The sequence below is a fragment of the Aspergillus niger genome, assembly GCF_000002855.4.
Source record: "Aspergillus niger supercontig An06".
NCBI classification, from domain to species: Eukaryota; Fungi; Ascomycota; class Eurotiomycetes; order Eurotiales; family Aspergillaceae; genus Aspergillus; species Aspergillus niger.
This window is the reverse complement of record NT_166522.1, coordinates 447,950-462,194: the sequence shown is the minus strand read 5'-3', so window position 1 is coordinate 462,194 and position 14,245 is coordinate 447,950. Positions and strand designations below refer to the sequence as shown.

General features: G+C 53.0%; 7 protein-coding genes across 7 annotated transcripts; 3 read left to right on the top strand and 4 right to left on the bottom strand.

The window, feature by feature from the left end:
* Positions 1–72: 72 nt before the first annotated feature.
* On the bottom strand, positions 73–3,794 carry An06g01830 (uncharacterized protein; the record flags this gene model as incomplete). The annotated part of the gene is made up of 4 exons (XM_001390967.3): positions 73–675; positions 733–931; positions 1,135–3,638; positions 3,720–3,794. The coding sequence occupies 4 exons, from the start codon at positions 3,792–3,794 to the stop codon at positions 73–75; spliced, it is 3,381 nt and encodes a 1,126-aa protein (XP_001391004.1).
* Positions 3,795–4,543: 749 nt separating this feature from the next.
* On the top strand, positions 4,544–5,387 carry An06g01820 (mitochondrial 54S ribosomal protein mL61; the record flags this gene model as incomplete). The annotated part of the gene is made up of 2 exons (XM_001390966.1): positions 4,544–4,582; positions 4,809–5,387. 2 exons carry the CDS (start codon positions 4,544–4,546, stop codon positions 5,385–5,387), a joined length of 618 nt encoding a protein of 205 aa, XP_001391003.1.
* Positions 5,388–5,937: 550 nt separating this feature from the next.
* On the bottom strand, positions 5,938–7,116 carry An06g01810 (uncharacterized protein; the record flags this gene model as incomplete). The annotated part of the gene is made up of 2 exons (XM_001390965.3): positions 5,938–6,655; positions 6,725–7,116. The coding sequence occupies 2 exons, from the start codon at positions 7,114–7,116 to the stop codon at positions 5,938–5,940; spliced, it is 1,110 nt and encodes a 369-aa protein (XP_001391002.1).
* A 621-nt stretch (positions 7,117–7,737) lies between these two features.
* An06g01800 (uncharacterized protein) lies at positions 7,738–8,188 on the top strand (the record flags this gene model as incomplete). Its single annotated transcript, XM_059748085.1, has 2 exons — positions 7,738–7,928; positions 8,185–8,188. The coding sequence occupies 2 exons, from the start codon at positions 7,738–7,740 to the stop codon at positions 8,186–8,188; spliced, it is 195 nt and encodes a 64-aa protein (XP_059605298.1).
* A 658-nt stretch (positions 8,189–8,846) lies between these two features.
* Positions 8,847–9,250, bottom strand: An06g01790 (hypothetical protein; the record flags this gene model as incomplete). The annotated part of the gene is made up of 2 exons (XM_059748084.1): positions 8,847–9,018; positions 9,135–9,250. The coding sequence occupies 2 exons, from the start codon at positions 9,248–9,250 to the stop codon at positions 8,847–8,849; spliced, it is 288 nt and encodes a 95-aa protein (XP_059605297.1).
* A 733-nt stretch (positions 9,251–9,983) lies between these two features.
* On the top strand, positions 9,984–12,217 carry An06g01780 (uncharacterized protein; the record flags this gene model as incomplete). Its single annotated transcript, XM_059748082.1, has 4 exons — positions 9,984–10,033; positions 10,141–10,157; positions 10,228–10,376; positions 10,472–12,217. The coding sequence occupies 4 exons, from the start codon at positions 9,984–9,986 to the stop codon at positions 12,215–12,217; spliced, it is 1,962 nt and encodes a 653-aa protein (XP_059605296.1).
* A 601-nt stretch (positions 12,218–12,818) lies between these two features.
* Positions 12,819–13,757, bottom strand: An06g01770 (uncharacterized protein; the record flags this gene model as incomplete). Its single annotated transcript, XM_001390961.1, has 2 exons — positions 12,819–13,143; positions 13,213–13,757. The coding sequence occupies 2 exons, from the start codon at positions 13,755–13,757 to the stop codon at positions 12,819–12,821; spliced, it is 870 nt and encodes a 289-aa protein (XP_001390998.1).
* Between the last annotated feature and the right edge of the window lie 488 nt (positions 13,758–14,245).

The following is a 14,245-nucleotide window of genomic DNA, read 5'->3' as shown; positions in this document are numbered from 1 at the left end:
AACATGAAACCCATCAAGATATCTCATCTAATCTGTATCATGTATAATCATCACCATCTTCATCTTCATCATCTACTCAATATTGGCAAAGTTGAAAGAAGGTTGACCGGGAACGGCATTCTCAGCCTGCAATCCCTCCCTCTTCTCACCAGTACCCACAACCTCACCAGTCTTACCACCCTCATCAACAGCAACAATCTCCAACTCCTTGGCGCCAGTAACGCGCTTAATAGCAGGAACCATCTCGCTGAGGACAGCGAATTCATCGAAAGGCAGCTTACGGTCGAAGACAGTCTCGGGGACTTCCTTGTCGACAACGAGACGCTTCTTGAGTCTCTGGACGAAGGGCATGGCCTTCTTCATCTCGCCGAGCTTGCCGACCTTGGCGTTCAGCTCCTTGTCGTTGAAGGAGATGCTGACAGCGTCGAAAGCTTCGCGCACAAGGTCGATGTACTTCTCCTGCCAGACGGGGAACTTCTTGGCCGCATAGATGCTGAGCTTCTTGGGCTTGCGGGGGTCGAAGGCAGTCTGCTTGCCCTTGGAGAGCTTCTTCACGAAGTTGGCCTCCGCGGAGGTGATGCTGGAGGTGGTCGAGCGGGCGTAGTCAAGGGCTGCGGACAGCTCGAGGGAGAGCTCGGGGACCTCGGGGAAGCGGGCGTGGTGGATGGTTGAGGGCTGGATGGGGCGTTAGTAGTGGTGGGATGAAGTGGTGTTGTGGGGGTAGGTACGAACCTTCTTCAGAATCTCGAGCCAGATGTGCTCGGACCAGTGAGGAGCAATGACGGCCATCATCAGTGCCTGCAGCTCGATGTAGCGGAGGACGACGTCACGGTGCATGCCGATGCCGGCAGTGGTGGTGGCTTCACGGTAGAAGTCACGGGCGCTGACCAGGTCGTACAGACCAGACTTCAGGGCGAGCTTGAAGTTGGTGCTAAAAGTACAGTTAGCTTCTCGTAAAATTCCAAGTAGAAGCCAAATGCAGCAAAACGGTATTGTTTAATAAGTTGTCCATCAGGCATGTGGTGATGTTTGTCTCATGGCCGTGAAAGGCTCTGAAGTAGCAAATACGTAGAATATGCGAACATCATGTGGACGAGTGGTTGCAGGATTATCGGGGATAGCAAAGTGACTTACTCCTGGTAGTGCTTCTTAGTCTCACGGACAAGGCCGTTGAGCTCGTTGTCAAAGAGCTTGTCCCAGAAGGCATCGGCCGGACCGGTACGCAGGGTCTCGTCCTTGACAACTTCCTCCATCCAGTCCTTGAGAGTGTGGAGACGAAGGATGTTGCTGTTAGCGACGGTCTCCTCGAAGTTGGCGTCCTCAATACCATCACCAGCATCGGCAAAGGCAATACGGGTAGCATCGGCACCGAACTTGTCGACAGCATCCTTCAGGGTAAGGAAGTTACCCGTACTCTTGCTCATCTTCTCACCGTTGAGCAGCAAGTGTCCGTTAGCACGGACACCGCGAGGCCAGTACTCAGGAGGGAAGAGGGCGACGTGGATGTACAGGAAAAAGGTCAAGTGGTTCTGGATGAGATCCTTTCCGGAGACACGGACGTCCAGAGGGTACCAGTACTCGAACTCTCTGCGCATCTTCTGCAGAGCCTCCTTGCTGATACCGCTCTTGGAAACAAGCTCATCGCTAAGCTCACGTCTGGTGAAGATGTAGTCCCAGACTTCGTCGATCATCTGCTCGGCCTTCACGTTCAGGGAACCAGGCTCCTTACCGTAGCGGTCGCCGTGCAGGTAGTGGGCGATGGTGTAGTATGCCATGTAGACGGTACTGTCACTCAAACTCTCAACAAGGAACTGCTTGTCCCAGGGCAGCTTCGAACCCAGACCGTAGGTTCTGGCGCAAGCCCAGCGGTTGAGCCAAGACAGGTTCTTCTCGAAACCGTTCTTGGTTTCGCTCGAGTAGGTGTTCAGGGTGTTCACAACGTGGTTCAGGGTGGTCTTCTGCCACTCAGCATCGTTCTCACCGTAGTTCAGGAACCACTGGCCGAGGTAGGCAACGACACAGTCATCGCCACTGCGACTGACGACCTTGCCCATGGGGTCGGCGAAGGGGAAGGCATCTCCGCTCTCGTAGAGAGACTTACGGATCTTCTCCTTGACAGCGCTCACGGGCTGACCCTTGTACTCACCAACAATCATGGTACCCTTGTAGAAAGCTTCACCATAGGCCAGCTCCTTGGCCTGTGCAAGCTGGTTAACGTCCTTGGGAGAGTTGATCTTAAGCTGCTTGACCAGGGCGGGAGCAGTGAGGTTTCCGTACGTGGGAGTCTCAATGAGAGGGAAGATCTCCAGCTCAGCCCACTCCTTCTTGATACCATAGTACTCCGGCTTCTTCGCGAGATCCATCAGAGTGGCGTAATCATCGGGGGAATCCGAGGGCACGGAAGTGACGACACCGGTACCCTTGCTGGCGGAGACTCCCTCCATGGGAAGGATGCGCACACCTTCAGTGTGGAAAGAGAGAGGAGCGTTGACGAGAGTACCAACAAAGGCGGTTCCAGGAGCCTCAACGACAAGGGGCAGTTGGTCCTGGGACTTAAGGAATTTCTCGCCATCGGAGAAGTAGCCCTGGAAGGCCATGTTCCAGGCAGCCCTCTTGGTGACAACGAAGTATTCCTTCTCCTTGACCTTGTAGAGACCATAGGTGATCTTGGGGCCAAGGAAGCAGCAGGTCTGTCCGTACATGGTCTCCGGACGCAGAGTGGCGGGGACGAAGTAGACATTAGCGTCGTCCTCAATCTTGCCCTTGACCAGTTCGGCGATCTCAGGGGCCCACTCTTTGACCTTGAGCTTCATAGCGGTGTATTCCTGGGGACCGATACCCTCACCCTCAGTGCGGTCGTGGTCCATGCAAGGCTGTCCGTCCTTAGGAGAGTAGATGGTGTAACGGTTGCCGTACTGGATCTTGCCCAACTCGTGAAGGCGGTTCATCTGCCAGCGCACAAAGGCGTCATAGTAGGGGTTAGCGTCAGTGGTGACGAACTGTCTGCGCCAGTCAACACGGGCACCCAGGCTGTCGAGATCACGAATGGCGAGAGGGGGGAAGTGCTGGAGCCAGTGAGCGGCATCGGCGAACTTGTGGATCTCCTCAATGGGAATACCAATAGCCAACATGATCTGGAACTGGTACTTCATCTTAACGGTCTTGGCGGCGGCCTTGCTCTTCTTTCCGGAGAACTTCTCCTGCTCAGCCTTAACCTCCTGGGTGGGAGCGGCAACCGCAGCCTTATCCTGCTCCTCAGACTCTTCACTGTAGCCTTCGAAGTTCTTGCCGAACTTGGCAACTTCATCCCGAAGCTTGTCGGCACAGGCCTTGATGGGCATGCCAGTGCAGTGGAATCCGAGGGGGAAAAGGGCCCTCTTGCCCTCCATACGAGCAACACCGGTCATGAATTCGACCTTGCTAGCAGTGAAACTGTGACCGGCGTGGAGGGTACCGTTCATGTAGGGGTAGGCCATGGTTCCGAAGAACTTGGGGTGCTTCTCACGGAGCTCAGCGGCGGACATGCTGCCGAAAGGCACCTCCGTCTCGGAGGGGGCATCGACCTCAAAGACCTTGTTTGCCTTCCATTGGGCCTGGTACTTCTTCTCGAGGGCGATGAGGGTATCTCTCTTCTCGGTCTATGCGGGCAATGAATGGTCAGCTTAGTCCAGGTCATATGGGGTTTTCTGAGGAGACAAAGAGGGGCATGTGAGGCAGACATTCTCGAGTTTCATGGTGTTTTTCGTGCCCTGCTCGAGCGCAGCTGCAGACGCAGCGGCGGCGGCGGCTGCCATGGCTCCGGATGTAGAAGGATAGATCTGACAAACTGGAGATAATGAGCCCGAGGACGAGGAGGGGAAAGGGCAGCGTTATATAGATCGAGCGAGTCTGGAGTCACCGCGGGGTCGAAAAGAATTACTCCGAATGTGGGAAAAGGCGGTCCGTGAGTCACCGCCTGCCTCAACCGTTATCGGAGCATGGGGATATCCCAGTATGAAGGGCGATGGCTTCACTGCTCAGCCTCTTTCAAATGATTGATAGATAACAAATGGAGCTTGAATGTGGAATGCTTGACTGAAGTTGTGAGTCACAACTCTGGTAAATCTCCAGAAGTGGACAGTGGATGTTGGAGTCATCGCGGTGTTTTGGAAGGCTTAAGCGGGCAGGGATAGAATCGGTACAAGTGCAATCCTTCGGAAAAAGACAACAGATTGGAGGGAAGGCTGGGGAATCTTTTAATTGGAAGGTAGTAAGGCGTCCAGTCCCAAACAGAAGAGTCATCGCCCATAGTTGTCATTCAGTGACATACTATCATCAACATCGCCGCAGCACAATATCTTAGCATCACGTGATCTGATATCGGCTGCTTTTCTTTCCGCCGGGGATCCCAAAAATCAACGGGAGACAGCTCCGAATCAGCAGCCATCTAACCACCCCGTTGTCGGCCCATCCAGATCAATTACAGCCGGGCGCGACCTGAAAATCCCATCTCTTGACATATCTCCCATCAAAAAGTAGTCGCTCAGGCGCTCCAACCGTCACAATGGTCAACCTATTCAAGCGGATGCGGAAGCTGAAAACCGTAAGTTGACCACCATCACCCATTATCAATGACCCCAGATGCTGACCTGACCATTTCACAGAGGGTATGTTCTCCATCTACAATGTCATCCTTATTTCGTTGACCCCCATACATTCCGACAATCCCAATACCTACCCACCGATGATATCCCTCCCATATCGGAATCAATCAACCATTCGATCCAATCCATCAACCCCAACCCTACTAACACCATTTCCACCTCCAGCTTCTCAACATCCAAGTCGGCGCCGGAGCCGCAACTCTCCCCACCGTCTCAACCGCCTCGAAAGAATTCCCCGCCATCACGCGGCTGCACCTCACATACGCCCGCAAGATCTACGGCGGGCACCAAGGCGCGCGACATTTTTGGCGCAACTGCCTCCCGCGCCTCAAGTACCACAACCCAGCGATTCCCATGACTGTGCGCCAAACAGAGGAACAAGACGGTCCCGCCGCATTGACGATCTACTTCGCCGAGCGCGCCAGCAACGCCGCATCCCTGCTCTCCGCTAAGGACGTCACGGACAAGCATGCCCCGGCCCCCGGGGAGGCGGAGCAGACCGCTGTCCTGGATGTGAAGAACCTCGACTACAAGGATATCTGGGCCAAGGTGAAGAACATGACGGGCGCGCAGGAGATTCAGGCTACTCCGGAGCAGGAATCTGAGTTGCAGAAGTTGGAGCAGTTGAAGCAGCAGAGTGATAAGGACCGGGCGCGCATAGCGGCTATTCGCCAGGCTAAGGCGGATCAGGAACGTATGTTGCAGGAGGCTAGAGGTGAGGTGGAGAAGTTGAGGCAGTTGTGAGGGATCTTTTGAGTGTGGTTCGAACGGCTTGTGTGGGAACATACTATACGACCTTGGGGCGTCGTGTCTTGTAGCATAGCATTTTTCTCTGTATTATTCCTGTTCGATTATGTAGTTTTGGGAATTCCTTTTCTTTCAGTTGCTAGTATACATCATGGACTGTTGTCCTTGTTCAGTCTTTGGTATGAGTAGAATTTTGGAACCATGGGTATATGGCATTGTTAAGGATGTTGATTAGTGTAGTGGTCTACTATTTTCCTTCCACTGGCTTTGCACTAGTGTATATGTATGTGATCATGTTCATTCATCATTTTGGAAAAGAAAAATGTGGGAGACATTTTGTACAGTGAAGGCCAACAAGCCCCGCCCCATGTCACGGGATTGCACTTGCTGGGAAGACCTCATTTCCTTGCAAAAGACAAGTCCAAGTTCGGTATATCACAGCAAGACTGAACATCAGAAACACTTTACGTTGCATTGTGCCTTTGCATTCTATCCCAAACGACCAACCAAACTCCGTGAAACCATGCTTTGTAGAGTTCCTGCAGCTTCACGCATGGTCGGGGGTGTAGCTTGTTTCTCCCAACATACTCTGGCCCGCTGAAACCGTAGGTGTCGGAGTCTGAGCATGGCTGGATCCTTGCTGGTTCGCTGCAGACGTCGCCGGCTGCACTCTTCCCGCAGCAGCTGCTTGAAGTCTCTGGTCGAGGGCCTTGAGTGCTAGAGCACGTCTGCGCTCTGCTTCTTCCCGCTTCGCCATGGCCCGTCCGTTGCGATGGTTGGAAAGAATACTGGGAAGACCTGCCTCGCCCCGTGCCAGAACCTGCTGGTTGCCCGAGGCAATGTCTTCCTCGGAGAAGGGTGTACAGATCCTGATGGCAACCAGGAGAGCATAAACTTGATCAGACAGGAACGCGATTGGCGGCTGAAGCACATCCGGAAAGAGACATGCGAATGCAAAAGTCTCGCTGGCATCACCCTTGATGCCTAGCCCGTCGGTCGATGTGCCAGTAAGGTCAGGCTGACGTTTGAAGAAGCGCAGGTAGGTCCAACTTGTCAAGAGGCCGAGCCACGCAAGAATCGCTGCGACATGCGTGCCGAAGACAATTCCGCTGATGGTGTTCAGGAACAAAAACAGCGCGGGAAAGTGCTTCACCCGCATTTTGACCAAGCCTTTGAAGATAGTCACCGTATGCTCCGGGACGAGCTGCTTGAAGGCGACCAAGAAGGATGCTTGAATCGAGATACCGCCGCATATCTGCGTGAGGCTTGAAGTCGGTGAGTCAGTAAGGAAAGCGCAAGATGTTGTGCATTCGTCATGAGAAAACAAGGCGTACCCGCTGCTGGAGCCACTTTTAAGGGCAGCTCCTAGAATATAAAGCGGAACGATCGTTACGTTCGGGATGACTGCGATGGCGAGGATGAACTTCGCAAACTCCCGGGATCCCCATGCGCGCTCCAAGTATTTCCCGCCATAAAAGAGAGTGGCCGCGTTCAAAAGCACGGTGAAGATGTTTTGCTCCACAAGTGTCGCGGTAAGGAGGGTCCACGGATAGAAAAGAAATTGTGAAGGAACGAGCGTCAAATAGGGTATGATCGGGGTGATGGCAGGTGCGCCGGGCGTGGTGTCAAGTTGCCGCCATCGGGCGATATTATACAGCAAGGAGAGGGTGAGAAGACTGATAAGACAGATGCGGGTCGCTGGAGGGATATTGACTCGAGGCGCCATGGTGGCAGAGGACGCTCTTGCGGCTGCTAAACCGCAGGCTGTTGACAGAGCCCAACGGGGGTTGGGGGAAAGGAAGAAGAGTGGGAAGGGGAAGTGTAATGCATCCAGACCAGATGATCCGTACTACGAGCTGGACTGGCTGTGACTAGTCGCTCTGGGCGGCGTTGGGGGGGAGTTCCATTTTCGGACAAGCCTGCAAGGACGGGATCGCGTCTCTCTGATTGGACACCTTGCATGGCATCCGCAAGGCCGCCATTCATGCCTCCGCCCGTGGCATTTGTTATCATTGAAAGGGAACAATGCATCCAGTCATCGGGAAACATGGATGACCAGGGGTTGCCTATGGAGTACTCCATACCATCATTGGATTTGTTGCGGAGGATAAGTTGGCGTTGGAGTGTGGGTGTGGGACAAGATCTGCTGACAGACACCAGTCGCTTGAGACAATGGTTCTACTGATGATTTACGATTCATATTAAATCCAAGTACGAATCAGCCTGGTCATGGACTGACTACCAGTGAAGAAACCATCAGCGCCATTTCCGCTCAATAAGCTTCCGGGTCTCCCCAATAAAGCCCCATCTCAGGTTTCACCCTGGCTTGGTGGAAGTCTTCTAGAGAATGCATGACAAAACAATCCAAGTCAGGAGAGAAATTGAGATCAAACCGATCGCACGGGTCACGTGTGGCTCAAGCGCTGGGGTGTGGCTCAGCCCAAGGGAGATTTGCAGTGATGTCCTACTAGTTACCCACCCGCCAGACTTTCGAAGTGGACCGACCACTGAAGAAAAAGCGAAGGAAGTGCAGCTAAGGTAAGCAAGCTTCGACTGCTTAGCACCGCGACTCGAGTTGTACGGAAAGACCTTCACAGCAGCTGTCTGCCGGCGGGGTGGAATGGGTTCCAGCCCACAATCATCAATGCATGCATGTACAGAACTCCAGAAGGATGTACAACTGATCGGCATTCCTAGCAGACGGGTGAACTGCCCCCAGATTTAGATCCAGGCTATCAGCTGGCACAGGACAATTTGAATCATTGACATGAAGGACACTACTAACTCAGGGTAGTTAGTGTTAGGACTGCATTAGGGTACTTTGATCCCTCAGAATAGTCCATATTCTCCGAAAGTCAGTGAGAATATCGCCCCTCAAATATAAGTATGATTTTCATAGGCAGTCTTAATTCTGCAGATGAACAAGGTAAGAACTAAGCGACATCATCTGTAGGTACCAGCCCAGTAGGTACAAGACCGACATCCTGCCTAAGGTATCTAACGGGCCACGATCGGCAACTCCAAGAAGGGGAAAATGAGAAAAGAAAAAGAAAATTAATACAAAGAAAATGGTAAAAAAAGGGAAAAAGCCACGCAAAATGCGAAAAATGCACAGAAATCCTGCGAACGACAAAGGGAAAGAGCCAATCGAACCATGAAAGGGCCGGTGCCGGCTAACCGGAAAAGGGCAAGCGTAGTGGCCGATCGGGAGGCCGTCAGAAGGACCGAATGGAGCAGTTGGACCAGTTGGGATGGACCAGGGGCCCCAAAGTGGGTTGGAGGGCAGCTGCACGCTAGCCGTGGCCTAGACGCCACAACGAGTCAAGCCCACCCCCCGAAAAAGTCCCAGGCCCAAAATGTCCACTCCCGGTGCGTTCAGCGTCTGAAACAGCGTCCCAGAGCCGCGCCTGGAGAAATTCCAGCTTTGAATTTTCTTTTTCCTTTTTTTGCATCTTTTTACCCTTGGCCTGGTTGGGCGTGGTTGGACCCGTAATTCTTGACTAAACCTTTAGACGGACCTTCACAGCGGCGTGGAAACTGACTGACTGACTGTCTGTCTGTCTGACTGTCTGTCTGTCTGTCGCGAGGGTCAAAACTGTCGAGTTGTCGAAAAGTGTCGACCAGGTACCTGCTAACCTAGTTAACTTAACTCACTAGTTAGTTACGTTAACTGACTGACACTGACTAACCTACCCTCACCTTGTCTTCTCGACCCCTACCACCTCCACGATCCTAACTACGTACCTTACCTGGTCTGGTCTGTTCGAACTACCTTTGGCACTAATTAACGGGAGTTCCTCATACGCTTCCCTGGGGTCATCGGCCGGTCGTGTCTTGTCTGGCTTGTCTGTCGGTCCCATAACTCTCTTTCTCCATCATTTCGTTTCATTCATCCGCTCGGATCTGAACTGCTTCTCTTCCTCCCTTTCTCTCCCCCCTCCGTCAGTCCGTCCATCCGCCTTCTTCCCCTCCCCGAAAGTTTCTGGTGTTGCTCCTCCGGCCTTTGCAGTTCGCTAGCGGGTCTGCTATCTTTAAGCCACACGTTGGTGTCGATTTCCTCCCGTCCCGATATTATTCGCTCTTCACTTCTCCCTCTCTTCCATTCTCCTTCAATTTGTCTCTCTGTCTCAAAGAACAATCTTTCGTGTTCCTTTCACCAACCCGTTCGGCAACAAGGCGCATTTAGGATGTGCTTTTGTTACTGGTCCTCGGTTTAGTTTTTCTCACGCCTAGTCCGCCAGCCTGCGTTTTTCGTGTTTTACTCACGTCCGCCCTTCCCAAGTACCGTCTGAACTGAACGTCTCCCTTGTCACAGCCTTGGCTGCATCTTTCCCACTCGGACCCTCCCCTCTCGTCCAGAGACCTCCTGTCTCTCATTCAGGTTCTGTTTGAGAGGGAAGCTGTTAGCAGAGTCTTATACCCCATTCAAACCTTTTGTGAGCTTGACTTGGCAGCATCTTGGACCATTGTACCCTCCAGTCCCTGCCTTGCAGCAATCCCCGCCTTATTCCTTTCCTACTTTTCACAGAGAAAGCCTTTCGTTTCTGGCATGCTAGCGGACCCTCCACCTTACTAGCTGTCATACATGTAACAATGGCACAACCCGATCTCACATCGCATCACGTCAATTACCTAATATGGAGGTATGTATCAGAGTCCCTTTCCAACCTCCTTCTGCCGTAACACATCCCTACCATGCTGCGTCATTGGGCTTCTCGGCGGTTTGTATGCATTGCTAACTTCTTTATAGGTATCTTCAAGAATCTGGTATTATTCTCTCCCCATCATTTGCTGCTTATCCTTTCTTCATGGGAACAGCAAACTAACTTTCCCACAGGGCATGGCGAGGCTGCACTCACCTTACAGCGCGCGTGGAATCAAGACCCGCAGAGTTTGCCGTTTGCCCCATACATCAAAACTCATGCTCTGGTATCCTTGGTGCAAAAGGGCCTGCAGTATCATGAACTAGAGCATTCCCTCGACAGGGTATGATATTCATTGATCATTTCGTTACGCGCTCCCAAAAACTTTTGGAGTCATTTATAAAATCCGAAATTTATGAGAACTAATGAAATGAACAGGATGGAAATCCTACGGCCTTCACATCGTCTGACTACTTTTTCGGGCCTACGCCGCTGGAACCCGAAACTGAAAAGGGTCAAAGTGGCCCCGGGGAGGCAGGCGTTGGCACAGACCAGGCGCCTGTCTCGCCCACAAGCAAAGTTCCGCGAGATGGCGGCGTGATTAACGGTCACTTGACGGCCGAGGCGGCGGCGGCACCCCAAGCACCAGCACCAGCACCACCTCAAGCTCCCACCAGTGTGAAGAAGCCGCATAAGAATGGAGAGGCCAACGGTGATGAAACTCCCATGGAAATTGACACTAACGGAGTAACGACTGAAAGCAAACCCGAAGTAGTCGATGAGTCGCCTCGAACAGCCGACATGGTGGTGGACGGTGACGGAGATGTGAACATGGGTGGCCGACCGGATTCGCAGGACCAGGAACCAGCACCAGCACCAGCACCAGCACCGGTGGCGCCGACCTTCACCTTAACCACCGGCCACAGCGTTGGCGTCCAGATCACCCCCGCCAAGGCCGCCGACCTTGGGCCCAACACCGCCATCCTCGATCTGGCTAGTGATGATCACGTGACCCGCACCCTCTGGCGCCCTCGCGACCCTACTACCGTCGTGGCCGCTGGCGATACCTTCTGCAGCCTGTGGAGGCTGTCTTCAACCTCGGATCCGGTACAAGAGAAACTCGTAGCGAACAAAGGGGATAGCACCTGTGTTTCGGCGGTCGCCTGGGACCCATTGGGTCAGAAGCTGGCCGTCGCGACCTACAATGACATGAGAGGCTCCATCACCATGTATGACGTGTCTGGAAATGCCGTCGATCTTCTTCCCGAAGTACCGCGGATGATTACTGGGTTGCACTGGGCGGAAAGCGGGTCCCATCTGATCGTGGTTGCTTCAGACAGCAGAATCTCCGAGCTAGCGCTCTGGGACGACTCATTACGACCAGACGAATTCCCATCGCCTCAGGTTATCGAGGGATCAGTCTTCGATCTTTGCTGGTTGGGCTCCAACCAGGCTTTTGCTTGCGGTAACGGGACGGTCTATCAATGCGATGTCGATTCGAGTATTCACATCGCCAAGACGTTCTCATCTGGCGACTCTGATCAGCCCTGGTCATTTATCCGCTGTGCTAATGCCGGCTCTTCATCCGTGGCGGTAGCTGCATCTTCCGCCAATGCTACACTATGGGTGCCTACCCATGATATGCGCCATGAGGGTGCCCATGAAGGGGATATCACGGCCATTGAGCTAAAGCCCAATATGGAACAACAACAGGAGCAGCAGCAGCAAATAGCACAACCACTTGTTTTGGCCACTTCTGCCACCGATGACACGGTCAAGGTATGGCATTTGGATCTGGAGTCCAAACAGTTCAATTGTATTCACCGATTGTTTCTCGGCCCATCGGCACCCGCTCTTGCTAGCACTTTCTCTCCCGACGGATACGCCCTTGCCGCTGCCAGTAAAGAGAGTCTTTTCATTTGGAATGCACAACGTGGAGGCACTGCGCTGGCTACCTGGAGAGTGCCGGGTCCCGAAGAGCAGAAAAAGGAGGAGTCTAGTCCCATGGTGAATGGGCACAATGGCACTGCGGAGTCGGTGCCGGATCGCAGTCTAGCGTGGGATACCGATGGCAAGAAGCTTGCTTTCGGTTATGGAAACCAGGTATGTCGTCCTTGCGGTGCCGTGTGGGACATTGTCACTGATTTATTCGAACAGCTAGCCATCGTAAATCTGCAGCGCTGATATATACGAGACATGCGAGCCGGCTGCGTTACGATCTCTTACTTTCCGATAGTACATTAAGAAAATGGTAAATAGCCATCCGATACACATTTGACGTTATTATTTTGCGACGAAGGCAGGCCGGACTCATCCCTAGCTTGGTGCTGCACTCAGCGTCGGCACCTCTGCTAGCGCTCGTCTCTCCGCTCCCGGTTCTCGGCAGGCCCCGACGTGCCATGTTGTGGGAGCGTGATCAGACATCATTGTCTCCAGAGATCCTTCAATATACTTCCAGTACCATAATCTCTAGTTCTACCCCCCATGATTTGGATTAGACCATACTAAACGGCGCAGCTTGGGTCTTCATGGAAAATACGATGGCGGTTGGCAACTCTACATGGTTACGGTGGCTACATTGACTTCTTTCTATTTGCCTCTTTACTTTCTTGCACTGTACCATTTCTTCTTGGACAAATCAATCAGCGATCGCCCTAAGCTCGGTCTTCGGGCGAACGATTCAGCAGTCTTTGTTCCGCTGCGGCGTGGGGTGACCCAAATCACAATATCTCATCCCAGCCTTCGTCCTCATCGACCAGGGTCCCGGTCTTGCCGAAAATTTATTTTATACGTATTTTGCCCGCGTCTTCTGTCTTTCTTCCCTTCGAAAAGTGCGATTCTGCTCTCGGATTCGGAAAACCTCCTCGACGTCCTTCCATCCTCTCATCCATGCCGTGATCCCCTCAAAGAGGGCTTCGCCGTCACCCTCGACATCTTCGACTTTGCATTTTGTCCACCTTCTTTGACCATTTCGCCGTGGGGCAGCACTCTGTTTCTTTGCGGCAATCAATAGGCGCTGTTTGTGCCATTCATCCACCCAGCTCTCGAGCCCTCGTATCGTGCCTTGGATCGCTTCACGCTCAGCGGAGTCTTCGAGAATATCCGTGTTCCTATATTTACAGGATTTGTTAGCGACCATGACAACAACATTATCCGACAAGTTCCCTTGGGTTCCTCACAGTTCATGAATTTCATCATTCAGTTCGCCGATCCTCCGGGCTAGTGTTTCGCGTTCTCGTGTAAGCAAATCATATATCTCAGAGGATTCCTTGCGACGGCGGTCGAATTCCACTTTGAGTGCTGTAACCTCGCTCAGGATATCCTTAAGAGGAGGGTGTGACCTCTCTTCGAGCGAAGCGACGGAATCGCCCAGATCTTGGGAGTCGGTCGACGAAATGGAAGCGATCGAGTTGGACTGTCGGGAATGACTCATGGGACGGCACCGGGCGAGCTCTTGCGTCAAGGCTGGGCGTGGGTCCAGCAGGGATTCGAGGGTCTCGAGACAGTGGTGGAGGGTCATGGAGTCGGATTTGGAGGTCGGATTGAAGTGGGATGCCAGATGGGCTAGTCTTGTGAGTCGCGCGGAGGCAGGAGTGGCGGTGTCGTGGGAGTCGAGGATATGGGAGGCATAGTCGGGGTCCGTGAGCGCCATGTCCCAGATCTGGCCCGCTACCGAGGAAGGAGGGGATAACTCATCGTAATGAGATGGAGGCGGGTGTTCCATGGTTGGCTAGAGTAGGACTTTGTAATCTAATGATTTGAATGTTTCCCAGTGTGCTCTACCGCCGAAAGAGGGTCAGTAAATACAGGCGTGCGTTGATGAAAAAGGCAGTAGTTGGTAGGTAGGTAGCAAAGAGGGATGTCGGGCTGCAGCCAGGCTGCACGGGCTGCAGGACTATACGTGTCTTGCGCTGTCAGTATGAAGGATGAGATGGGGAAGCTTTCTGTTTATAGGCCCAGGTGCAGAACAACTCACTCTAGTGAGGTCAGTTGTGATCTAGCTGTAGAGTTGTTGTGTTTGAGGGACTGAAGAGAGGGAACAATCAGCCAGCCGCGGGCGACGGGGATTACTTCCACAGCAACCGGGCGAGAGATGACAGGGATTGGGAAGAGCAGCGAAGAAGAACAGGCAGATCCCAGCTGAAGAGCACGTGCACCGTCAGATCTCCCACAGAGATGATTTTCCAATTCCCGATGGCTGGCAAACACAAA